General features: G+C 42.7%; 2 protein-coding genes across 4 annotated transcripts in view; both read right to left on the bottom strand.

Moving 5' to 3' along the window:
* Window positions 1-10,964, bottom strand: part of TGFB2 (transforming growth factor beta 2) — an 83,065-nt gene extending 72,101 nt beyond the window's left edge. For all 3 annotated transcript variants that reach the window (XR_007458855.1, XM_049634560.1, XM_049634561.1), the window contains exon 1: window positions 9,988-10,964. Coding sequence is in view for 2 of the 3 variants with exons in the window: in XM_049634560.1 (XP_049490517.1) it covers window positions 9,988-10,333 (346 nt within the window). In the remaining variant the exon portion in view is untranslated. The remainder of the gene's footprint in view (window positions 1-9,987) is intronic.
* A 14,943-nt stretch (window positions 10,965-25,907) lies between these two features.
* Window positions 25,908-26,876, bottom strand: part of RRP15 (ribosomal RNA processing 15 homolog) — a 40,300-nt gene continuing 39,331 nt past the window's right edge. The window contains exon 5 of the mRNA XM_049634562.1: window positions 25,908-26,316. Within this exon, the coding sequence (XP_049490519.1) occupies window positions 26,173-26,316 (144 nt within the window). The 3' untranslated portion in view covers window positions 25,908-26,172. The remainder of the gene's footprint in view (window positions 26,317-26,876) is intronic.

The raw sequence follows: 26,876 nt of genomic DNA, 5'->3' as shown, positions 1-26,876 counted from the left end.
TCAGTCTGTGATTTTTTTTTTTTTTTTTTTTTTTTTTTTTGTCCTTCTAAAGCAGACTGTGAATATGTCATCCACTCTTTTGGGTGTTTTCTCAGCCAGCAACTTACTTCTAAGCCTTTATCATAAAGCAGGGAGCAACAACTTCCGTGGTATTGTCATTAAGATGTCAAAGCAGAAGTGAAAATGAGATTAAGCCACTGGATGGAAAAATAAATGACCAAATAGGAACCAAACTCCCAAGTGGAACAGTGACTGCCGAATCTGGTCTAGAGAGAATAATCTCTGATCGATCTGGTCTAAAAACAGCACTGAATTACCAATACTGAAATGAGTCCAAGACTCAAAAATTAAATTCTATTTTCCCGAAAATTCCCATTGACGGTGTGAAAACCATAAATGTTTTAAGTGCGCTTAAAAGACACTAAAAAGTGCTTCCATCTAGATTTGCAAAGGCCGCTGGACTTGTGGTCTTTCTCAAAACCAAACTCTGCATTCCTATTCCCAAGATGAAGTAACAAATAAGGATCCTTACAACAGCCTAAAGTTATGAATGAGTAGTTATTTGTGAACCAGCTCGTCAAGACAGATGTGGTATTTGTCAGCGTGGTGTGGGTCAGATAGGGAAAGCCAAATGAGCAGAGCCAAGGTCTAAGTCGCAAACATTTTTCTTTTTCTTGCAGGAGACTGGAAAGATGCTGTAGGATTTCCTGAAACAAACAACATCTCCCAAAAAAGCCGCCGCATGCTGAAATAGACATTGTCAGCAAGCCAGTGTCTCTGCTTCAGGAAGAGCCCGCTTCCCCGGTCCCAGCATGCAGGCAGCAAGGAGGGCCTGACCGAGAGCGGTGCTCTCGCTGAGGAACGCGTGGAACGTGCCAGCAAGGGCAGACAGCTGCGGGGGGAGCTCGGAAATGCATCTGAACTATTTTCAGAAGGTTTGAGCCTCACAACCTCCAGAAAGCATTTTCCGTTTGCCTCCAATTGCTCAGTCCCCGCGGTTAAAGGGGTATCGAAGCCCCACGCTTCCAACTTGTCGGGTGATAACATATCAAGGGCTCATGCGAGGGAACGAAGGGATGGTCCTGGTCCACAAATGATGGCTTTCTCGGCTGTTGAGAAATCCAGCAGAGGCTACATCCGGTAAACGCAACTCCGCCTGGACGGCGATGTTTTTCTCACACCAATGAAATGGCTTCACTCGGCTGCCCCAGGAAAGCAGGAGGCTCCCTCGCACGGAGAACATCTTGCACTGGGAACAGCCGCCCAGGGCCCGGTGAGGCCTCTCCTCTCGGCTATCACCTCCCGAGTTTTCATTTCCTCCTCAGACCCTTTGTGGTGACCCTGGGCCACCCTCTCTCCTTCCTGCCATCCATCTTCCTCGTGGAGACTTCTACTCCCTGATGTCATTTGTCGCTAAGGCCTTTTTAAAAATGAGTCACCTGACAGCTAAGGAACTGTTGCAGCCAGTGCTTGGTTATGGAGGTGAAATGAGGTCCACCACAGCTTCACTTTGGCTGCCTGACCTGGCTCAGCCTTGAGCGCAAACGGCCTGGATTCCATCTCAGCAGACTCGCACTTGGCGGGAGCGGGGGCGGGGCAGGGGCAGGAAACCTGTGAAGAAGGACTGAACCAGGCCCAGAAGCACCTTACACAGAAGCACCCTCTTAGTATCAGCCTCTTAGGAACCACATCCGCTCCCTGCGTCACTGCATTTCAAACTTTCTGGCCGAGAAAGATAAAGGGGTGAATGCTATGTGAGCCATATGCATAGTCAGAGAGATCGGTTAAAATACTTGAGACATGTGTTCCCTAAACATGTATATACCCCTTGAAACGGTTGGTAACATCTTGAGAGGTCAAAAAAAAAAAAAAAAAAAAAATCAAAGCAGGAAATTAACGTGCTGAACTTGCGCCACAAAATGCCCTCGAGATTCAATGCAAAGCAAGCCTAGTAGGTGCCAGAAACAGCTGCACTCGGTACTTTTTTACCCGCGTCTTAATCAGTCCTTTCTGACACTAGGGAACGGGTGTTATTGTCTTCATCTTTACTTTTTTTAAAGTTTATTTATTTATTTTGAGAGAGAGAGAGAAGAGGGAGAGGGGCAGAGGAGAGAGAGAGAGAGAGAGAGAGAATCCCAAGCAGGTTCCGTGCTGTCAGCACAGAGCTGAATGCGGGGCTCGAACCCACAAACTGCAAGATCATGACCTGAGCCAAGGGTCGGACGTTTAACTGCCTGAGTCACCCCGGTGTCTCTTTCTTTATCTTTAGAAGAGAAGAAACTGAGGTCAGGTTAAATAAGGGGCCACAAAGCCACGAATGGCAGAGTCAAGATGGGAATTCAGCAGGAAGCAAGTTAAACGTCCCTCAGGCAGTTTGGACAACAGGCGCCGAACCAGCGAAGCTGCTAACTAGCTAACTAAAACAAGACCACGTTCTAACAACTGCCGTCAGCCTTGTGTTTGATGCTATCCCCGTGCTCATTACCACACCAACCTGCCTTCCCCAAAACACTAATTCTCTGAAAGAGACAGGATGAATCCTCCTTCCATCAGACCTATCAAAACGGTGAAGAAACGGCTGCGGCTCTAGGCCAAAACCAGGGACTTGATAAATCAGCATTTTTGCATCAACCAAATAGAAAGATAAAAGTTGAACGTGTTAAAGGCAGGGAAGAGGACCACGGGAAAAGGACCATGGCCTCAGAGGTATATTGCCTTCTGTAGGGAAAGAATTCAGAGCTTAACAACATAATTCACGGTAGGAGAGGAGAGATCCCACTCTTCCGTGGATGTGCTACATCGTTTTGCGAGAGGGCCAGGAAAGTCAGGCTCTCCATTTCCTGGTCTCTTATTTTAGGGTCTCAATTATCTGTGGTAACTAAGAGCCTTACTTTAATAAGTCACATCCCTGATAGAAATAGTTACGTCCAGGTCCTCGTATGTCCCAGGGAAAATGCTAGTACGGACTTTATAGGGTTACTGGTGAGGATCCAATGAGGACTTGCATGTAAAATATTTAAGACTGTGCTCGACACATTGTCAGCGCCCAGCGAAGGTTGACTGCCATCATTATCATTCTCACCGTGATGCTCTTTATTATCTGTAAAACCGGAAACAGGAAATGTATGGGTACAAGAAGCCCAGTGTTGCCGTTCCCACAGTGATAGGATCCATGGGGCACATTCTCCCTGATAACGAAGGGGAGTCGATTTCATCTCTACATCTCCTGGTCCTGATGCTTGGGAACCATAAATCCTTCGTCTGCTAGGTCGATCTTACTCTCTAAAGGGAAATGCTCATTCGTTTATGAGGCAGGTATTGAGCAAATACAATGCACTAGTTTCTGCGAGAGTCAGCTCCCGTTCTGAGGCAATTTACAAACCGGTGAAGAAGCCAGCTGGAATTTGGCTAGATTTTCCCGACGGCAAAAGGGAAGAGGCCGCTCGCTGTAGAGATGAGTTATCCGTCTTGTGAGGCTGCACAGGATGAACTAATTCACAAATCAAAGGCTTTGACATCTGCCTAAAGCTCAAAGGCTGTTGAAAGGTGTTAAAAGATGGATCTCCAAGCAGAAGACACAGCACAGACAAAGGCCCGGAGGCACAAAAATAAATGGCCCATTTGGGTAAAGGCAAACAGGCTGCTGTGGCCAGAGTGTAGTTTGCATGCAGGGATTTAGCAAGACGTGGGGCTGAGCAAGGAGGGGCCAGACCCTGAGAGGTCTTGGATTTTATCTAAGAAATCTGAAATCTTACCTAAGAAGCCTAAATTCTCAAGGGCTTCCTATACGAAGACAGACAGCACCAGACCCGGTGGATTACCAGCCCTTCCCGCCTTTGTTCCCCAGTCTCTTACGCAACAAAGGTCACCTAAAGCCCGATCCAAGTAAGCAAGGGAAGTGGATCCATTGAGTGGAAGTTATACAAAGACAAGAATGAAGTGAAGGTACCAGTGGTATTCCAGGCTGGCGGGAGTAGTTCCCTGAGCCCTGCCTTTAATCCCACTTTAATATCTCTAAAATCCCTCTTTTTAATGTGTCTTACAATTATCGGCATGGTAGAATTAATGGTCAGTGATATTGCTTTCTTGGTGCCACACAAAATAATGGCGCTTCCGAAAATCAATGATGTTTGAGATTCAGTGGACCAATTGCTGCAAAGAAGACCTACTACGTGCTGCACGCAGAGCTAGGCGCTTCTTTCCGCAGGCCATCCTCCACCCGACAACCCTAGGACACAGGTATATTCTTCATCTTTAGAAGGGAAGAAAGCGGGGCCTGGTAAAGTGAAGGTAACGGCCATGCACGCAGATATTCCAGAATAGCTGAAGAAGAAGAAGGTAATGCAGAGACTGTGGGGAAGAGGTCAAAGGGCAGTTTTATGCAGAGCCAAGGCCACCAAGCCGGCCCCAGGGCGCAAGGTGGTCACAGGGCAGTGCAGTTCAACACCCACTTCCGGATTTCCGAGGTTAGAAGAGAAACAAATGACTACCCACCCCGCGGTGGTTGTAGCAGGATGCGAATTGCTCCTAAACAAGTGAAGAGGCCGGCTTTGAGTCTAGGCAAACCCATCCAAGAATCTTTAGCGAGCTATTTAATTTAAAATACCTGGAGAACGCTGAATTCCTAGGTTTAAAACGATCTTCGTTTAAAGAATATTAAAAAACAAAAGCGCACCATATGGTTTCAAAATGACAATGGAAACATTTGTTTATCTGGGCCAAAAGCACATTTCATCAAGCTGTTCCGAATCTGCAAAGTGGAATACACCCTGCAGGAGAAAGGCTGCCTGCGTAGAGCGAGCACATCTGGCAAATCCAGATCCTCTCTCCAGGATCCGTCAGGACCGGAAATGCTACATCAAGACAGCTGAAAGGGCTGTTTTCAGAACTCCTTCTCGCAGCCTCTCTGCCCTGAGGCTGCTCACCTTACAGCAGAGAGCGGGGAGGGGAGTGGGAGCGGCGGCGGGGGCGGGGTCGGACCGAGAGCCACCCGGTGGTCGCCAGCACGCCCGCCGAGGGCCCGGCTCCTCCACTCCGTCTCCCTAACCTTCTAAAAATGCAGCCCGAAGTGTGTTGTAATCTCTGGGTGAAGGCCTAACAGTCAGTGACCTCCTCGGTGCTAACCCAGATTTGATGTGGGATCAGCAGTGAGTCATTAGCCCTTTTTTTTTTTTTTTCGCGTCTCAGTTTCCTCTAGGAAAAATGATCTGTCATTCTTTCATATCTTTATATGAAAGATGCTCGACTAGGTTACATCAGCGTCTTCTCGCCAGGGAAAAGTCAGAATTTAGAAAGTGCAGCTCCGTGAGTAGACCCCAGGGGTCGCTGTGGAGACACAGAGGGCTCCAGGTCCCTCGGCCAGGTCAGGAGGTCCCCACCTGCCCCTCTAGCTTCGCAAAGCCCAGCCTCCACGGGATGGGGACGCCTCAGGAGAAGCTTGCACCTCACCTGGCAACAAAAGCGGCCCAACTCCTTCGGTTATAAACAGCATCTTTCTCCCAGTCTTTGAAAAGCAAAAGGAGGAAAGGAGAGGAAATCCTGAAAGAATGTGACCTAAGTTCAATGGAACCACAGTCAGGCACTAGAGTTAGGACAAGCAATGATACAATTAAAAATGCAGAAATTAAAGTCTGGTCCATTGTGTGTTAATAACTCCATCATGGTAGAAGTCAAGGGGTCAAATCCGCTTGTCTTTGATCTTGCTCTCTTTCTTTCTCATACCTCTGGACACACAGAATCTTAAAAAATAAAACCCCTGAATATAAAGCAAAAATACTACTCTGTTCCAGCAATTGCTAACATTTGCCTTCATTGGGCAGCTGGCCAAGAGTCCAGCAATCTGTATACAGAAAGACATGTCCATGAATAGAATCTTAAGTCGAAGTCACCAAAACCATAGTCCTATTGGTATTCATTCTACAGTCCATGATTTCACTTGGAAAATTACAGGGGAAATAGAAAAGGAGGTTGTTTGCTATTGAATGCTTAACTCTCATGTGCCACAATTACAAAGGAAACCTCATGGTGATGTCTCGGGCTGTAGCTTTCAGTTTATCTAACTCAATAGGATAGAATAAACCGACACAGTTATTTACTTTCTTCCGGTGCCTAGGGTGCAGAGTCTACTCTTCATTAACACGAACTGCTGATTTTCCCTGCAAGGAAAATCCAAGACAGCTCCTCACTTCTTCTTGCTCTGTTCTAACATCACATTGCTGCTGCCCGAAGTCACTGATGGGTGGGGCAACATCATTATTTAGGCTAAATGAATGGGGAGTTTGGATGTCTTCAATTTAGGTGCTCGAAGAGCATAAGAAGAATGTACATATCACACCAAACTGGTCCAGTACATACTCCCACTTAATTAAGCTAACTTTCCGATTATCTTTCTATTCAATGCTCTCAGGTTAATGTCCTTTTGGACACTCAGTTATTTTATGGTTAGGATATTACTTTTAAAATGGCACTCCTAGCAGAACTGAATATCAAGCCAAAATCAATACCAGGCTTACTAGGGTTTCTCAACATGCACATTGTTGACATTTGGGGCTGGACGAGTGTCTGATGTACGTGGTGGTGGGAATGGAGGGGGGGAATCTGTCCTGTACATTTTAGGGGGGTCAGCAACAGAACCCGGCCTCTACCCAGTCAATGCCAGGAGCACCCCTTCCCTACCAAGTCATGACAACCGAAACTGTTTCCAGACGTTGCCACAGGTTCCCGGGAAGGGAGGGGGAGGGCGGAATCACCACCTGTTAGGATCCCAACACTGCCCGATCTGTGATGATGAAAAAAGTAAGAGGAAAGATAGAAAGTGAAACTTTCTCTTTCTTCTCTTGATTGTCCAAGCCTCTACCGATTCCAATTGTCAATCATTTGGATTCTTACCCTAGTTGACGGAATCCCTCTCCAAATTTCTAAAGCTGTGCGCAGTGTCTTTCAAATCAATGTGCTTTGAACATCAAGTGCATTGTCAAAAGGACTAGACGGCCACTAATTCCCACTGGGTAAACTATCGGTAAACCTTAGCATAACTCCACTTTGAGCCTTAAACCAACAGCATGTGAAAAGATCAATATGAATAAATTCAAACCTAATCAGACCCCTTCTTTAAATGTTGACACAGTATTATTTATATCCCATAAATACCTTCTTGACTAAAATTCATCCTAGGAGATTGGCACCTGGCCAGTTCTATTCATATTTACTATATTTATACAGTATGCTGGGCCAAGGATAATATTTAAAACAAAATATGCCTGAGGGCATATACAATATCTCTTATATTTTTACTTTTAAATCTCCACATTGCTAAAAATATTTAGTCTGAACTGTATAAAATGTCCCACAAAGGGCTATCAGCAATCTGTAATGATATATAGCTCATTGAGTATAATTAGAGCATATTTGTAATATTTGAGCTGAAGTCACTCCCTGAACACTAATAAGTTGGTGGTAAAAAGTGAACCAGTGATCTTTCCCATGCCTTCATCTCTGGGGCTTATGACCCTTGCCGGATTCACTGCAAGAAATGACAGGCACACTCCTCCCCACGGTTACTTCAGTGACGCCCGAGTTAAAAGCTGGGTGGAAAGTCCTAAAGAGGGAAAGCTGGTATATAAGCCAATGCTGTACTTTCAATTTGCTCTTTAAAAATATGGTGGAGTGATTTCTTCTTTTCTCCCTTTTTTTTGGAAGGCTTCACTATATTCCAGTATAACTAGAAAGTGCTGGAAAATCAGTTAACCTACTTTCTATAAAATTATCCACAGCCCTTGCACAGTAGTATCGAATCTGCTCTTAATATGGTTTTCTGCTCCTAAACTTCCATAGAAGGCTGAATTCTTTGTATGAAAACTGATAGGATCTGCATATATTTTTTATACCGGACTTATCAGAGCTTTTAATCTATTTGGTGGCCGGAGGTAGGATAGAGAAGAGAATCCGCAGGGTGATCTTCAGTGACATCCTCTGAAATCCCAACAATCTGAGGATTTTTCCAATTTGCTGATGATCATTATTCTGGGCTGGATCATCTCAGCAATTTGGACCGAGATGCACCAGAAAGAGCAAGGAATCAACACCCTCTTAGGTAACTTGCTCTCTCCACACCTGTCTTAATGAGGAGCAGAGATCAGACCTCCTGTCTGTTATAAAAGTGCTGGCAATTCATTTGAACTTTCGCAGGTAAATACGGTGCAGATTCTATATAACCTCCCTACCTACCAGCCCAAATACCCGTAGAACGGATACACGTGCTTGAGAAAGCACACGGACTCCCTCGACTTTCTGTTTGGTCTCAAGCACTGTGGGCCAATTACAGTCAACTTTCTTTCCTAATATCTCCTTGGCTCCACCCCAGGTAGAAAGCTTTACTTCCTGAGGGGAGTAACCGGGGTGTCTGCATTTATCACCGCGGTTGAGGAAGGCCCTCATGACGATACTAAAACCATCCCGCTGGCCAGGATCCCCCCCTCATCTGCTCTGCTCTTGAACAAGAAGTCGAGAAGGTGCAGCCAAAGAAAGGTGGCCAGGAAGACTGGGGTTAGATACACGGGCTGACGTTCTGAGACCCGCAAGTACAAGCCATGGGAAAAGTCGCAGGACTGGGACTGGTCAGACTAAAAAAAAAATATTAAGAAGGAGAAGTACCTACCACCCTGCAATTAGAGCCTCTAGGACAAAAGTACTAAGATGGCCATATTATCTATTTAGGCAAGACACAGAGACTTTGTGAAGGCGGCCAGCAAGTATATAGGGCATGGAAAGGGGAGGAGAGAAATGGGCAACCAATGAAAAGTTTATGACTGGGGATTTGGAATAGCAAATGTAGAAGCTTTTTTTCTTCTTCTTCTTCCTGGTATTTAACCCTCTCAGGTATCACTGGAGGATGATGCTTTTTTTTCTCTTTCTTTTTTTTTTCTTTAAGAACTTGGATACCATTCTCAGCTAACTGTCCTCTCCTCGCCCCCCCCCCCAAAGGAACTGCACGATAAATCACTTTACTACTCCCTCTGCTACTATATGCCAGCTGCCCTCCGAGAAGCCAGTTTAAAAAAAGAAAAAAATCGGCTGTCTTCTACTCTACGTGAGATTTAGGAATGCACCAAAGTTACTGCAAGGAAGCCTATGCAAGGGCCGGGAGCCGAGGCTCTAGGAGTAGGAAAGATAAACGGTAAACCCCGTGAGGAAACCGATCTGCTCCAGCAGCGATCTTAAGACAGGTCTGAGTGGGTTCTGGAAAATAACGCCAAGTAAAACGCTTTTAAGCCCCGTCAGAAGCGACGTTGTCCTTCCTACCACTCCAGGTGAACTCAAAAGGGGACGTGGTGACGAGGGCTCGCTCTGCGGGGAGTGTAAACACCCAGCTGTGGCAACAGATGCGAGAGTCGAGGGTGTCGAGTTAGTGTTCGAGGGGTCTCCAAACCGGGTTTTGTGTCGACGATGCTGACATTTTTCGGGGCGTTAGAGACAATAGGGAAGGCTTGGGGAACCCGCTGATAGGTCGGCCCGGAAAGGGGCGCCTTCCGGAGAGGCTAGCTCTGAGCCACTTTTTTTTTTAACCCTTGGTGCGCCGGCCCGGCGGGCTCCGCGCCAAGCCGAGAAAACGAGCCCACCGGGACGTCGCAGCTTGACCCTGCCCTAGGGAGCGCCTCTCGTTTGACAGAGGAGGGGGGCTGACTCCTGGCTGGTGGCCGAGAAGAGACTTTCGGGGGCCAGAAGGACAGAATCGCGCCTCGTACGGGACCGAGGCGTTGGGGGAAGGGAGAAATGGAGAAAATTAAGTCGAAAGTCGCCGACTGCAAGCCTAACGTTCTCAGGCACCCGACTGGCGAGGAGGTGGGTGGGACGGAGGACGGGGAGTGGGGGGGGGGGGAGCGCAGACGGGGACCCGGAGCGGGAAGGGCGATCCCTGGAGTCGTGGCGGCCCCGAGAGCCTCGGGCAGCGCTAAGCCTCGGGGAATGGAAGCGAAAAACAGTACTTACTTTCCGAGGGGAAGAAGGGCGGCATGTCTATTTTGTAAACCTCCTTGGCGTAGTACTCCTCGTCGCTCCTCTCGCGCTCGCAGGCGGCCGCCCTCCGGCTCGCCTTCTCCTGGAGCAAGTCCCGGGTGCTGTTGTAGATGGAAATCACCTCCGGGGGGACTTCCTCGGGCTCGGGATAGTCTTCTGGGGGGCTGGTGAGCTTCAGCTTGCTCAGGATCTGCCCGCGGATCGCCTCGATCCTCTTGCGCATGAACTGGTCCATATCGAGCGTGCTGCAGGTAGACAGGCTGAGCGCGGCCGTGACCAGATGCAGGAGCAGAAAAGCGCTCAGCACACAGTAGTGCATTTTTTTTTAAAGGTGGAAAAAGTTAAAAAAAAAAAAGGGAAAAAAAAAAAAAAAGGAAAAAAAAAAAAGAAACCGACAACTCTCAAGTACAGATCAGGTAGATTTTTTTTTTTAATGCGAAACTTTTGCAAACAATCGAGAGTCAACGTCCAATGGAAAAAGGTATCTTGCTTGAATTCCTTTAAAAAGAAGATGCAGGTCGTTCCAAAAGTGGAAACATTAACACACGGTGGGCAGGGAGAACCCTAACTTTGGGGAGTAAGAAAAAGTTTTCTTGGAGCGACGAGTTGGGGAGGGGGGGGGGAAGAGACGAGTGGCTATTAGGCAGGAATAAATTTAAGAGGAGGAAACGGAGTTCAGTGTGTCAGTTTCGGGTGCGGAGTGGCGGATCTGAACTCGGCTCCTCCGGCCAAAAGGGAAGAGATGAAAAGGTCCCGGGGCTGGCAGCTGGCGAGCTGGCGGGAGGGGCGCCGGGAGCGCTGTGCGGGGGGCCGCCGAGGCTGGCCGGGCGGTAATTTAGGTATTTAAAGAAGGAGCGGTTCGGCCCTGCCTTCCACTGCGGCGCTGAGAGCAGGAGCAGCCGCGGCTCCGGAGCGGAGAGCGCACACGTGTGTGAGTGTGTGAGTGTGTGAGCGAGTGTGTGTGCGCGCGCGCGTGTGCGCGCGCTGGGGGCGAGCCCGGCGCGCCGCGGGGAGGCGGGTGCGCTCCGCACGGCGCTCGGGACTCGGTCGGGTCCTGCGCGGGCCGCGGCGGCGGCGGAGGCGGCGACGATCCTGCTCCCGGAGCTGCGCGCGGTGGCCGACACCCCGGCCGGCGCGCGCCGACCCGCCCGGCTACTCCACGTCGTGCCGCCGCTCGCGTCCAGCCTCCAGCGCCCTCCTTCTCCTGCTTCTCCTCCTCCGCTCGCTCCGGACGCCAACCCGGCCACCGACGACCAGCTGCCGCCGTCGCCTGCAGCCCCGGGGACGCGCTGACTAGGGAGCGTTATTCCTTAAGGGGGCTGCGAGAGGGGTCCCTTGGACTCTCACCCTTCCCCACCCTCTCCTGGGTTCTCTCCCACTCGGACTTTCTCGCTGCGGGTAGGTGGGCACTTGACACCCTGAAAGAGACCCTGTCCTTTTCCTTTCTGCAGCCGGGCAGCTCCTCACTTTGTTCCCGAATGGCTCCCTAGACCGTTATACTATGTTCCCCATCCCTGTCCCCGTGTCTCCGTCACTTGCGCTCCTGCTCTTCTGTTCCTTTCTCTGCCTCTCTCTCTCTCTCTCTCTCTCTCTCTCTCGGTCTCTGCTTCTCTCTCCTGTCTGCCTGCCTCTCTCTCTCTCTCTTTCTCGTCGGGAGCTTCTGGAGCTCCCCTCGGAGCGGACCTTCTGCTGCCAGCAGATAACATCACGATCTTGCCTGGGAGGAGAGATTTATAAGTTCTCCCTGAACCACGTGTTTGCCTTCAACAAAGTGACGTGCTAGGATTACAGTCAGAAGTCCTCTCGTTTACTTAGACCACGAGCTCTCCCTGAACCGTTGAGGGGGTGTGGAAATGAGGACGGCTGTGGGGAAGGGAGGGAGGAGGTGGAGTGTGCGCCCTGACAACAGTGATTTATGGTATTTACTTTATATAGTCATTTTGGACGCGTCTGTTGAAGGACAAGCTATCAAGCCTCCCGTTTTTACTCAGCATGGCTCACTCACAGCCTCCCAAACCGAATCACTTGCTCTAGAATGTCTTTCCTCCTATATTGTACACACACACACACACACACACACACACACACTCTCTCTCTCTCTCTCTCTCTCTGTCTCTGCAAATGAGCACCAAACAGTTTACTCAGGATTCACCCAGCCCTGAGACCTGCTTCCAATCCAAGATTCACCTCTTACTTTTTTAGTGGAATTATTTTCTGGGATTCCACCAGACTGTTGCTAGTACCTTTATCCTGAAGCTTATTACAGTTTGCTGTTTACTGTCTAGTCCTCCATTTCACAGTTAATTGCTGAAAACATAAAACAGATCTTCATCTTTTTTATCTAGAGAGTGAAATCCATTTACTTGTTTCATTCTTTAAATGAATGAATGGGTATCTTAATTGGCTGCCCACACCGCTTTTTGCTATGGCTCTCTCTTCACCTTCTTCCCCAGCTAGACAGGAGTTGGGCGCTACATATAACTTGACATTTTCTGTTTCACTCTAGTCTCAGATGAATCCGAGAATGATTCTTGCCACTGTTCACTTTTCCCTTTGTCTTTTATTTTATTTTATTCAGTTACTCAAAGTCAGCATTTTCATTTCATCATGACTGTGGCCATACTGCCTAGCAGATGATTTCAACCGGAAACTCTGTTGTTTTCTTCCAAACTCAAAGCCTCTACATTAATTCCTTTGTTCAGATGTTTCTTTTATGGTAGAAAGGTCACAAGGAACTTTAACTTCAGGAGTTTACATGGGGATGGGGCCCGTATCATTTGTAAATAAAGGGTTGAATAAATAGTCATAATTATAGCGGACATATACTACCCTTAGTAATGTGGGACAGATAGGTAGAGGTATATATATGGTCATTTAATCTTTACAAGAACCCTAGAAAGCATTACAATTATCATTATTTTGCAAATGAGAGGACTGAGGTGCAGAGAGACTAAGTACCTGGTTCAAGAGCATAGTAAGTGCAGAAATGGATTTTATAGTCGGGATCCATTGTCTCTGTCCTTACCCACTATGGACTTCTAAGATGCCCTGGGCACACGGGTACCAGGCTATGTCTGGCAAACGTGGATTCCACAGTGAAGTAAGTTTGGGAGATACGTGGGTCCCCGTTGCTTCTTGCAGATTCACAATCCCCATCATCGTGTTAAAAGCTCTGAGAATCTTGCAGGAAAAAAACCCAAAACTGTTCTGCTCTTTTATCTAGCATATTCTGAACTCTTCTGAACATGGAATTATTTACCTATGAGGGCACATCGGGAAACTCTGAAATCAAGAGACTGTTCCAATCCACTTCTGAAAATTATGTATAAATCAGCATTAGCAGTTTCCTTTCCTTGAGGCCAGTTTCAAATCCAAGCAGCTCGAAAAGACTTGGACAATGAACTGCCATTCCAATAGCCAAGGCAAAGTGTCACCCAGAGGAGATGCTGTGGGGCTCGCAGTTTCAAGTTGCTCTCCCCTTGAGTTCAGTTTGAGAACTGCAGTCTGCCTGTACACGAAGGGGGAAAGGTGAATATTCGTATACCTCAGGCAATTCTAGAAAGTAGAGCAAGGCTTGCAAACAGGACCTCGGGACTACAGATGTTGCCTTGGAGTATGGCCGGTTACCTCCTTCACGATACTCCACTGAGGACATAGGGTCAGCCTCCCCGCAAATCAGGGAGACTACCCCCTTGGTGTAGACACAAACTCACCAGAGGTTGAGTAAACTCAGATTAGAGTGGGTTAGGTTAGCACAAGTCCACCTGCATTACTTCTAGGAAAACAACGGAAGCCAGAAGTACTTCTGACAGCCCTTCCCAACAAAAACAGACACACTTATGTCCATAATACTTGGTTTGTTGAGCACTTATTGCTAACTTAACAACGCCTTGGACCTCTTGCTTATTCATAATAAACTACTTTCAATTTCCCCAAAGCCCAGGAAGGTAGGACAGAGGAGGGGTTGGTGAAATGTGGAATGGACAAGTAGAGCCACTTGAGGCCACTTGAGCCACCTGATACAGGAGACGAGTCCCTTTCTACCTGTCAGGTAGAAACCCTTTGAAGATGTAACAGGTTAACCCTGTAAGAGACGCCTCCCTGAATACCACAAGTGGATCCTTTCTTCTATTAAATAACTCTTTTGGAAACTTTTCATCTCTATATTCAAGAAGTAAACATTCACTAAATTTATTGAGATCTTATTACCTGGTAGGCACTTTAGACAGTCTTCACAGTAAAAGGGTGTTTAACCCAGATAGATCATCTTGATTACCTCAAAATGGTATTTAACCTACATAAACAGGCAGGCTCCAGAGTCAAGTTTTCATGAGTTCAAGTTTCTGCCACTTTTTGTTTTTGTGATCCTGGCCAAGTTACTCAGATACTGTGTCAGTTTCTTGGTCTGTGAAATGGGGATAATGCATGGTACCCACAAGACTGCTGAGGATTAAAATACACAAGGTACACAAAACAGTTCCAACAAACCTGGCACTTAATATGTGCTCATTAAATGACCCACCATTTTCATATCCTGTCACTGCTTCATTTTTTCAGAGAACGTGTAACAAAACACATGTGGCCTCTCCTCTTTCTCAGATATAAATAGAATGAAAAAGCCAGGGTAGATGCTAATAAGACTTTGCCTCATGGTTACGCCTCTGAGGAGTTTGGGGAGGTACATTCCCATTCAGTTGTTTTAAACATTATGGTCTTTTTGCTCCCATTAATTCTAAGAAGAAAGGACAAGAAAATATACTTTGGGTGAATAGAACTCTAAATGACTGAAGTCCAGTTAGGTTGAAATTCAAGATTAAGGTCTCTTATTATTTACCACCCTAAAATGGACTTCTTTGTTTCCCAGATCAGAGGGGAAAGGGTGCAGCTCTTTCGAGCACTAGCCCTTCTCTGCTCATTAATGGGTCCATTCACTAAAGGCCTGCAGAACTCCGACAAGATGCTAAACAAATGTTTGATATCACAACTACTCATCTCTGTCCAGGGTTTTACCCTCTGGATCCTAGGCAAGAGTTTATGATGTCATAAGTCCTTCCTGACCCTAATGAAAGAAGAACTTTATTTGCAACAACTCTGAAAACTTCCCACAAGGGTTTCAACTATTAAAACTCAGGAGGTAGAAAAAAGAAATCTATAGAACTACTGTAATTGATTACATTTTCCTCTAGTGATACCTGCTAAATGCAAATAACCCTTGAATGTGAAAATATTAAGCCTTTTTTAGTTCTTCTAATTTTATATTTGATGCAGTTCAGAAACACTGGTCGTGTCCTGTTCTGTTTGCATTTCTAGAAGTAAACAAATTTCTGCTCTGGACTAATGAAGCAGAAAGGTTAGTGATTTCCCCAATTATTATCTCCATTTTGTAGCTACAGGTTAATCTAAGACAAAGTGATAAAGAGAAAGGAGGGAACAGCGGGCAGGGAGAAAGGCTTAAAGAGAAGATCAGAGGTGGTGAGAGATAAAGGGATAAACTCACGAGATAGGGACAAGACAAAAACAGCACGGCAGAGATAAACACCCTTTAATGATACTCTGTGGGAACATTCGTCTTACCCTCTGGAATTATGATTAGTTGATGGATTACTGTGTTGGCTTTTGGACACTCCTATCTCTGCATATCACTCCATTTCTGCTCTGTGAGAGTTCCAGCAGGAGGAAGTCTTTCTTTCGGAGGCAGTCTCTCAGTGGCCTGGGCTTTGTCAGCCCCAGGGTCTACTAAAATCTGGTTTGCCTCTGGTGAAGTTCATCCACTAAAATAGCATTTAGGGACTGATAGAAAGAAATGGACATACGAGGGCAGTTGGCACAGAGTATAAAATGGACACCTGCTTAATAAAACGCTAGTGTTGTTACAAAGAAGCTAGCCGTGGGATTTTCCTTAGTCAGGGCAGCGTTTGCTACTGAAGCTTACAGAGCATCTATGACTTTCCTCACCCACCACCCAGCAGTCCAGACACACTTCCCAAAGCAAGAAGCCAGGAGTAGGTTGCTGGGGAGAAAGGCAGAGAAGTATTTCAACAAGGCACAAATAAAAATGAAAGAGGAGTAGGGAAAAAGAAAAGGCAAATGATAAAGACACGATTAAGTTCTCATACTTAGAAAACATGAGCATCACAATGTAAAGTAGAATTTTTATTTTCCAAGATATGTCATCTTCTAAATGAATTTGTCATCATCTCAGTGGGTATCACTGTGTGAAATTCTGAACGTGTGCATTTTCATTAGTGAAGTTACCAACCTGTCTCAAACAACCTTGTCTTCCCGTTGCCCCGATTATCCTGCAACTCTAAAAAATGAAAACGACACAAAAGTCAACAGAGCATAGTAATTGCACATAAAAAGAAAACCTGAGTGTAGCTTTTTATGTTAGAAGGGAAAACTAGTGAATAATTATTTTAAAAAACAGAATATAAGTATACTCAATAAATACTTTAGAAAGCAACATTATATGAGTGGCAATAATCTGTAAAACTGGAGACTCAAGACTACAAACTTTCCCTGATGTGTGAGTCTCAGAAAAGAAAGCTCCTACAACTGGGGTGACCATATAATTCATCACACAAGCCTGAGCACTTTCAAGAGTAAAGAGGATGCTGTTCATAAATACATTAAGATAAAAAGGGTAAACAAGGATTGTCCCAGATAGTTACCCTATTTTGAAATGAAGCCACTTTAAAATCTGAATCTGTAATATCAGTTAGACATTCACCTGTTCTTGGTTGCAGTAGTGATATATTTTGCACATTTCCAAGCCTCTTGGTTTTTATCAATGCTTCAGATTCCAATAATCACTATCAGAGCTTAAATTTGAAAATGCTTCTTTGTACGGCGTTAACATTTATATACGCATGCACCACCCCAAACTGAAGCCCCTAAGAGGTGCTTGGTCAAGATTCTTTTGAGCTCCATGAAAGCCAGTCTCCCAATGGAAAGGAAGAAGATCTTAATAATTGGGATTAATAAGCATTTCATGTATTCTGTCCAAAAATTGGTTTTTAAATTTTGGAAAAATAACAATCGATAAGTGAACTCGAAAAGTAAAAATGAATTCTGTCCTCTCATTTTAGTGTGTGGAAAAAAGAACAGAATGTTTCTGTTTGCTATCTGGTGCTTATGGGTCACCTAATACTTTTTTTACATGTTGATCTCCCATGTTTTAATAAACACTAACAGCTTCACAAAACCAGAATTTCACTTAATTAAAAGTATTGTTTCCTGTTAACTTGAAAATTTTTGAGATGGAAATTCCTACAATTTCTTCCTCCTTAGATTATTTCAGTTATGCCTACATGTTCCTTTAAGTACAAAGGCAGTATCCTTACAGTTTCTGTCAATGGCAGGCTATTTACCGTAAACGAAAGAAATACATTTAGAAAATGGGTGTGTGTTATGACCCAAAAACAGACTTCATAATACACAAACAGGATTTTGGTTGCCTGGTCAGTACAGATAAGGTTTTGGGTTTTGCTTCTTTCAGAAATCATCATCTGTTAAGGTTAATTAAGGTTATTAAACAACAGACAATTACAAAGTCAACCTAGTTATTTGATGAGCTGTAAAAATTAAATCTAATCAATGCCACAGTTGTATCCATTGTTCAGAAACTAGCCACTCATCTGGTTGTAGGGGAAAAAAATTTCTATCAATCAGTTAATTCAATGATAGCTTAAATCATGCCACCTAGAGGACAGCAGTGATATTTCTCACAATTTACTATTTGGAGAAAACCAACATGCTCAATTTTCTGAGTATTTTCATCACAGCTTATTAAACAATCATACAGTTGTCATTTTGCTGTAACACCTTTTAATAAAAACAATCAACAGTTTCTCCTCAAGAATATTTCCCACTGATTTGTTGTTTCATTTCCAGAGGAAAAACACTACATAACGAAAACTACCGCACAAAAAAATGAAAGCTACAATTTGACATTTTGAGAACATACACTTTTAGAAAAGATCCCAGGTCAGTAACAATGGAACTTCCTTAATTCTAGTTATCTCCCAGTCGGTATCATTCTAAGCTAAAGCCTAGTCTTCATTCCTAAAACATAATTTAAATATCTAAATTCGTAATAGCAAAAATGTCAGCACTTACATTTTTATGAATGATCGAGTGTCATTAAGGAATGAACAGAAGCATCTGGGCCATATATCGTATCTTGGGAATGAAAGGAGCAGCCGTCATGTTCTAATAGACAGAACTACTCGATCCTAACCCACTAGTGACGGCAGTTGCATTTTGCAGGATCCAGATAATTAAAACGTTTCAATTACCAGACATACTCAAGACCTAAAATAAATTCTTCAGTAGTACGTCGTAAGCTGACAGCAGCTACCAAAATGAAGCTTGAGAGGATAGGTGTTACTTAAACTCGAAATTGCCACTTCCAGGAAGGTTTTCGCCCTTTTGATACTTATCCGTTTCAGGCCATAGGTTGGTGTCCCAAGTAAATGAGACTGAAAAATAGAACATGTGCATTTAGTTTTTCGGAGCAAAGTTGGATTTCTAGAATCTCACTGTCTATGAGACACTAATATCACCTAAAATGTAAGGAATTACTGTTGTGGATAGCAGCTCTGTTGATTCAAGCTTGGACTTGACTGTATTGGCTGTGACCTTGCCTGTTCCCTCAACTGTTTTTGGGGGGACAATGACAGCATCTAAAGGCATTATAAGACACTGTGCTCGCATCTGGCACATGATAATCACTGTATAAATGTTTGTTGTTATTATTACTTGTTCTGTTCCAATCGAAACTTGAATGAAGGATGGGACTATCAAAATAAGATGGTTGAGTGTGAAGCAACATTTGAAAATAAATCAAGGAAATATTCTTATTTCAGAATAAATTCTTATCAATCAAGAAACACAAAGCGACACATGAATAGACAAGACTCACATTTTTTATGTTCGATGTTCAAAGCCAGGTAACTACTAACATTTAAAAGAAAAAGCAGGATTCTAGCCAGCAGGACTCTTGCTACAGTCGTCTTTGCACTTCTCCCTGTCAACCCTTCAAGGGTCCTAGGTAAGACGGCATTTTAATGTTTCAGTTCTGGAACAGTGTAAGTAGGCAAAAGATATGTTTTATTTTAATATCTCATTAAATGTCACAATCTTTTTACTCAGTGTGAGACTTGTCTTTCAAACTGTCAAAATTATCTTTACAAAAGAATGTATTCTTATATTCATCTAATGAATTTTTGGCATTTAAAAAAACTGATCCTATCCATGTTTTTAATTTTACCTTTTCAGTGACTGTACCATTGACCATGACAATGTGACCATTGACACATGTGTTTCCACCAGTCTTCAGAGCCATCATTCTAACTGGTAGCAAAAATGTGGAAGGACCGAAATTGATGTAAATGACCTCTTATCACTGAACCTGTAGGCTGTCCAAAATTTCTTGCTATTTAAAACAATGCTACAGGGGGCACGTGAGTGGCTCAGTCAGTTAAGCATCCCACTCTTGGTTTTGGCTCAGGTCATGATCTTGAGTTTGTGAATCTGACTCTACATCAGGCATATGAGGCTTTGTGCTAACAGTGGGGAGTGTGCTTGGGATTCTCTCTCCCCCGCCCCTCTCTGCTCCTCCCCCACTCGCTCGCTCTGTCAAAGTAAATAAATAAACCCTAAAAAAATTATTAAAAAAAAACCCCAACAATGCTGTAATACTGTTCACACAGCATTTTTAAAATCAGGATTTTTTCCTGAGTAGGGTTTCTAGAAGAAGGATTACTGGGTCTCAATATGTATCTACTATCTGCAGACTATAAACTTTTGTTGGGAGGGGGGAGAGGAGACTATCTAGAAGAGAAACATTTACCATTACATAGATCAGAAACGAATGACAAGTCTACATGCACAGCACCTGGCCCTCGAAATGCATAGTAGAGACCCTCCCTACTCCACAGCAGGCACTGTGCTAGATAGGCATTGTGAATACATTGTCCCAATCCTCATTATATGAGCAAGTGTATCCCAATGCCTGATTTATATGCCAGTGATATATAATTTCACCTATCAGTAAGTGTACTTGGGAGAACCAAAACATGGCACTTGTGTGTCACATGATCTAGTTATTACTAGTGCTTGTAGAGAAAGATAATATGACCTGGAATCTTGTGAACTATCAGCTTTTATATTAATAATACATTTAAGAGAGCCCAGTGTTCTTGTCCAAAGACAAATATTATATAGAAACAACCCTGCCGTTATGCTTGGGACTACACGGTATTTCAGGGGACTGCTGTGTCTGGCTGCCTTGCTGGTGTTTTGAGGGCTGATGTCAAGCCACTGTGTATGTCCACTCCATGGGAGGGGACACATTTTTACCTCAGATTGAAGTCTGGTTCTGCGAGCGCAAAAAGGCAACTGTCTAGTAGCCTGAGGGTGAATGGACAGCTGCAAGGCCACCCACGTGTAAGGACACAGCTCTCAGCTGTCTCTCCATTCAGAGCCCCAGTTGGTCCTGACCCCATACAAATCTGGTGTTCTCGCTTTGATGTTTATGAACCGATTGCATTGAAAATGCAGGATAATGATTCAGGGGTTAGAGAAACTGTTATTTATACAAATGTGGTTAACACCTCATCATTTTAAACTGGCCGTGCTAATAATGCTCATTGCGCTCTTTGTTTTCTGTTTTTTTGCCCAAATCTGCAATCTGCATTTGCTCTGGCAGGATGTCGAGTGTGTGCTGAAATAGACTGGAACTGGACAAGCCTAGAGCCCTGCAACCGAAGGCACGCCTTCAGGGAACTTCCTAGCTTAGATGTGATCTGGGATCTGTGGATCTGGCAGGTCCCCAGATGTCCTTTTTCCTGTATCGGGAACCTGTTCTCTTAGAGAATCAATATGATTTATTGGTGTATTCATTCTGAAAGCTGCAGACAATTATACTTAAAAAAAGTGAAATGCTATTTGTTATTAACAGTGGCCTCACATTTGAGGGCAATAGTTACCTGAGAAATAGTGTTAATTGTAAAGCAACTTAATATATCTTCTTCAAAATACAAATAGAAAAAGAGAAATCGACAAGAATTCATAAATAAAATGACACCGATATTTGTATGTACTTATATTGTATCCATAAAAGTTTGTCAGAACGCATAGACATGATTTCGAAGTTTACTGATATATTATCAGACTAAATATATGCTCTGTAACATTATTCTCTTTAGTTAGACCATGACTAGCCACATGTAGCTGTCAAAATTTAAAGTAATTAAAATTAAGTAAAATTTAAAACTCTGTTCCTTTGGATCACTAGCTACATTTGAAATACTCAGTAACCACTTGAGCTACCGTATTGGATAATGGAGATTTAACATATTTCTAGCACCTTACACGTTCCTACTGGACAGTACTGACTTGAACACTGAAATTATAAGGAGTTATTTTCACTTCTTTAACACACATGCCTGCTTACATCCTTGGTTGTGAATGCTACTTACAAAGAGCATTTTAGCAGAAAGCTCAATATGAACCCCTGCTATTGGAGGGAGGGGCAAAAAAAGTGGGAAGAGGTGAGCAGTGCTGGACTGGTGATTCTTGACAAAACATGTTTTGTGACTCTCTCTCAGGATACCTCTTGTGAGCACAGAAGGTTTATCACACATGTAGATAAAAAGCCCTACATTATAACTCCCTGAAATTATGCTTAGTAGTCCAGATGAAAAATATTACTGTGGTTCTCTAAGCTAAAGAGGACTCTAGAAAATCGAAAATTATTTGAGAAGCATTAGAAGTTATCTTCCACCTATAAAATTGTGATTAGATTTGTTGCAACTTAGTATTTTATCACTGTTCTAAATGTCTTAACATGAACTTCGAAGACCATTCTACTTCCAAACCTGTTCACAGGCCCTCTTGATTAATACATCTAATCAGGTCTCAGGAGAAGTTCACCCAGTGAAAAAGTTCACCGGGCCTACCTTTGCAGCAACAGTCACTGAGATTCATGTATCCAGTTGGCCAAAATTCAGACTCCTGTTTTCTTGGGGAGAGAAAGAGAGAGTTTTTTGTAGGCGTGGAGTAGTCCTCCCTCCTGTTTCCAGAATTTGTTCTTACTGCCAGTTCACCTCGAACAGTCCTCATGCTCCTATCTCCAGGCCTTAACAGTCTCTCTACCTATCATTAACATATCGAATGGAGACAAATATGTCACATTAATTCTAAGAGGTGAATTTTAAAAAAGAGCAGAATGAATTCGGCTTCCTTCATTTAACTAATTGTATTAAATTTAAGTCAAGAAACAACAGTAAAATTATTCTACATCTAAGTTAAAAATGTACAGTTTGCTATTTTACACACTGCTATGGATTGAAGATGTGTCTTCCCAAATTCATATATTAAAGCCCCAATCCCCAATGTAATGGTATTTGGACATGGAGCCCTCTGAAAGGTAATCAGGTCACGAGAGTGGAGACACGGGGTTAGTGCCCTTCCACAAAAGACTGAGAAAAGCTGATCTCTCTCTTCCCCAAGGAAGACACTGCAAAAGGTCAGCTGTCTACAAACCAAAAAGAGGGTTCTCACCAGACATCAAATCTGCTGGTACCTCAATCATCCCACCCTAAGGAACAATGGGAAATAAATGTTCTTTGTTTTAGCCAGTCTTTCATATTCTAGTATAGGAACCTAGGCTAAGACAGACACAGAAAGACAGACACACACGCTTCTCCTTAAGAAATTACAAAGGTTGGGTGTCCAAACACTTCACTTTGGCTCAGGTCATGATCTCACAGTTCGTGGGTTCGAGCCCCATGTGGGGTTGTGAACGACAGTGCAGAGCCTGCTTGGGATTCTCTCTCTCCTCTCTCAAAATAAATAAATAAACTTAAAAAAATTACAAAGGTCCAAAAATGTATCTACTCATTTTTCAAATGTTTGTTTTTAAAAGTGAAATCAGATCTACATACTAAACACAATAGTAATACTCTGAAGTCATTAAAAAGACTGAAAAAATAAAACCTACATCCCATTTCCCTTCAGACTCTTTATTTAGCACATATATTTATTAAAATCTATCATAAAAATAACAAAAAATAAGTAAAGATAAATAGTGAGCAAAACAATTATCCAAAGGTTGTGAAAGTTATCACCTTATTTATTTGACCTCCTCCTCTCTCTTCTATAGAAATACTTATGCTCTTTGGAGATTCCTTTTCAGGCATGGCCTAGGCTTTACAATTCCTTTAACTCCTTAGCAACACAATTTATATCTTCAGTCTGTCTATGTTTCTGTTCACACTTCAACCTCAGGACATCTCTGCTACTATATGTTTAACTAGGACATCTTCAGGCATCCGTGAACTGTAGTCAGATGGCTTGGTAATGAAGTACTGTACTCTCATGGCCTGAAGACCGGCACAGGGGGCAGGATTCGTTGGTGGCCACTGAATATTAAGTATATTCATAAACGCAAAACACAGTGATTAAAAGAGTCCTAAGAGGTTTTCCAGAATATAAACATTCCCTTTTCACTCCCTTGTAAAACACACCAAATATTTTAAAGAACTTGGACTTACCCTCAAATAAACCTTCCAGAACCTCCTAGTGAGTCATTTTTGGCTCTGAGTACTGAAGGTGAGCCTTTGAACTAGCCCATCTAAAGGGTTCCGAGGTATGCTTTTCAATGCGAACCATACTTGATCTGTGTAGAATTCTAGGGAAGTTGAAAATAAATCCAGTACTCCAACTCCAAACTACAGTGCTAAACTACTAAGTTTTTTCGGTCTGAAACACGTATTAATTTTGACTTGGAGATTTCAATGCCTAAAAACAATTACTGACCAATACTAAACTACCCTAAAGATTGAGAGCATTCACTGCAGCCATCTAAATATCTGGATAAGGGGATAATACCTAGTTACAAGTTATCTGGTTACTATTTTTCATATAGTCTTTCTAAACAAAAAAAACTTTTTATTATTATTGTATTCTAAATAGTTAACAAAAATACAATCCAAGTGTTGTTATATTTGGATAAATTGGGGGTTGGGGTACACAAGTGCAATTCTTTTTCTTTTCCCTCCTTAACTCGAAGACAATATAGGAAGATGGGAAAAATGCAGACTTATCTGGCTGATGTGAGAACTTAAATGTTGTAAGTAAAGTACTTAGGGTAAAGATGACAGAGCTAGAATGTTTAAAATATTCATCTCCAGATACATACTTAATTTCTAAAGCAATAGGCTGATACTTGGATTTACATTCACATACGATGATATTCTGGCTACACTTTGTACAGCCAAGAGGCACCATTACTAATATGCATATCAAACATCCCATCTTTAGGACAGAAATCATTTCACGTACTGTGAATATGCTTCACAGCCTTCTGAGAGAAGAGATAAAATTTTTTCTTACACTGGCAACTCATTTTTATTTTGGGATAAAATAATTTCCAAAAGAAGAAAATTTGCATATATTCTTTCTTACTTCCAGTTAAAAAATCTTGACAAATTTTTAAAATTAAACCAAAAACCCAAGTGTATGTTTCAAAAGTGTTTTCGTAAATGAAAAGTGGTCTTCCCACTTCTATCACCCAAACGTCCTATTCAGAAGAAGTTCTGCACAGTTTTCATATGCTCCAGAATACGATTAGTAGCAAAAAAGAAGTATAGCCTTTAATTTTAGGGAGGAAAAAAGCTTTTAACTGCTGCAGAGAATTTTCTTTTCCAAAATTAGGTATGCATTAGGTTATAATAAAATACTTATCTGTGTTAAGTTATGTCGTGATATTTAGCACTCTTAATTACTATGGAGGAGTACTTGTCCACATTTATTTAAATTATCCTGACCAAATGGTAGTTCTATAATTTAATAAGACATTAAAGTTCAAAAGTTGGGATAATTACAAAAATGCATTTTGAGCTTTGCTGGTTTAATCACTTGATCTTAGGTGGACACCTTCCTTTATGCTGACGGATACCAGGCCACGGACTAATTTAACCTTAGATACCTAATACCTGTGACACTCAAATGGCTTTGAAAATACCAGTATCTCTGCTCCAGCATAATTTTGAGGTGAGGATGCAGGTATTTGCAAATGAGAAGGGAATCATTTTATGATGGAAAAATGGAGAAATTTATTATGGAAAAATGATTCATTAAATAATTCCTCCACAAGCTTTACATCTTAGGCCCAGTCTCACAGAAATTTTGGAATGATATTCAACAGTCTTACTTTCTCTTTTCTTTTTAACAGCTAGATACTAAGTCACCCAATGTAATCACTTTTAAGGCAACAATAAAGACTCGAATCTCCAATCCCATAGAGGATTCTGAAGCAGACTGCCAGCAGTCTAACTGCCATTTCACTGGTTTCAGTCAGACCATAAAAGAGAACTTAAGCTAACCCAAAAACAGGGAAAAGGGGGTGGGGGGAGCTAAAACATGTCAAATATGCTTTCTAAGAAATTAGGCCTCACCGCATAAGTTAAACATGAGAATTTCCGCCCCAGTAAGTCTCTCACACAAAAATAACCTAACACTTAAGATAAATCTAAACCATTATATATGTATTACTCAGCATATAAAGGGCCGTAATATAAAAGTAAAGATTTGGTGTGCTCCTTAAGTCTTACTAACCAGAAGATCTAAAAATGAAATCATCACCCTGAATCAGAAATACTGTATCACTTTAAATGTCACTACACGGGTTTGCTCAATAGCTCACCCAAACCAATACCCCAAATCCACCCCCTGCTGCAAACACACACACACAGGTCTAAGAAGTTGGAAAGCTGAAACATACTGACTTCAAGGAGTTCATTTTTAATTATGAAGAGCACTGTATTTCTAGAAACTAGTGAAACTGGAACAAAACACCAATGTCCAGACCAGCGTGTAAAACTTACAATGTCCTGGCAAATTGTGCCATCTCGCTGATCAATAAGGAACACTTCTTTTCACAAATGTTTTGAGCAACAATGCTTAAAAGTATACATAGTCCGAAAACCTAATTTTCACAAAGTTTTCATGAAAAGGAAAAACACCAAGTTGGTAATAGTAAAAGTCTTCTGGATTTCTTACAAATTTTAGCTTTATAAATGTCCAACTCAGAGAGCATGAGGTATTTTTCTAGGAAAAATACGACGACAGTATATGCGTTTCCTCTACAGCCTATGTGTCGGAGTCGCTTCCAGACCCCAGTCTGCTGTTATCCGCGCCATCACTTTCTTTGTCCCAGTCTTTCATGGACGCTCCCATCATGAAATCATCTCGTAGGATTGTCCATCCAGGGCCCTCTTCTGATTTCCCTTCAGTCTGAAGGCAATTACAGAACCAAAATATCAAAAGGCAATTTAATTATAAGGAAATAATAAAACCCAAGCTACAAAACAAACTTATCAACACTTACTTTTACAATAGGAATGAAAACAAGACAAATTATAGACTGATTTAATTTATATACTACAATATATGCATAAATATGTAATAGAGCTATACGTTAGTATTTTAACCCCATAAAGGAACAATGAAAGCAAAATAATTTTTTTGCAGGGGGAGGGAATATAGTAAAATCTAGGTTTATTGCCAATTTTTTAAAATCTGGCAATCAAAACCAACACATATTATTTAACATTCAGTGACTATTAGAAAAATGTTGGCAAATTATTTTAAAACAAACAGAAATTTAACAAAGGCTTCTAACCCCCCAAAACAAGAAATAAAAGGAAAAGTAACTTGGTTCTGTGCTAGATTTTTATAGATGTTATCTCATTTAACACTTGATAAAAATTTGAACCAAATGTTCTTTATTTAAGTTATGATCTCATTGCCTGACCTAATTATGTAATCAAAAGACTAATCACATGCTAAAATGA

This window comes from Panthera uncia, chromosome F1 (genome assembly GCF_023721935.1).
Source record: "Panthera uncia isolate 11264 chromosome F1, Puncia_PCG_1.0, whole genome shotgun sequence".
NCBI lineage: Eukaryota > Metazoa > Chordata > Mammalia > Carnivora > Felidae > Panthera > Panthera uncia.
This window is presented reverse-complemented; position numbering and strand designations above follow the sequence as displayed.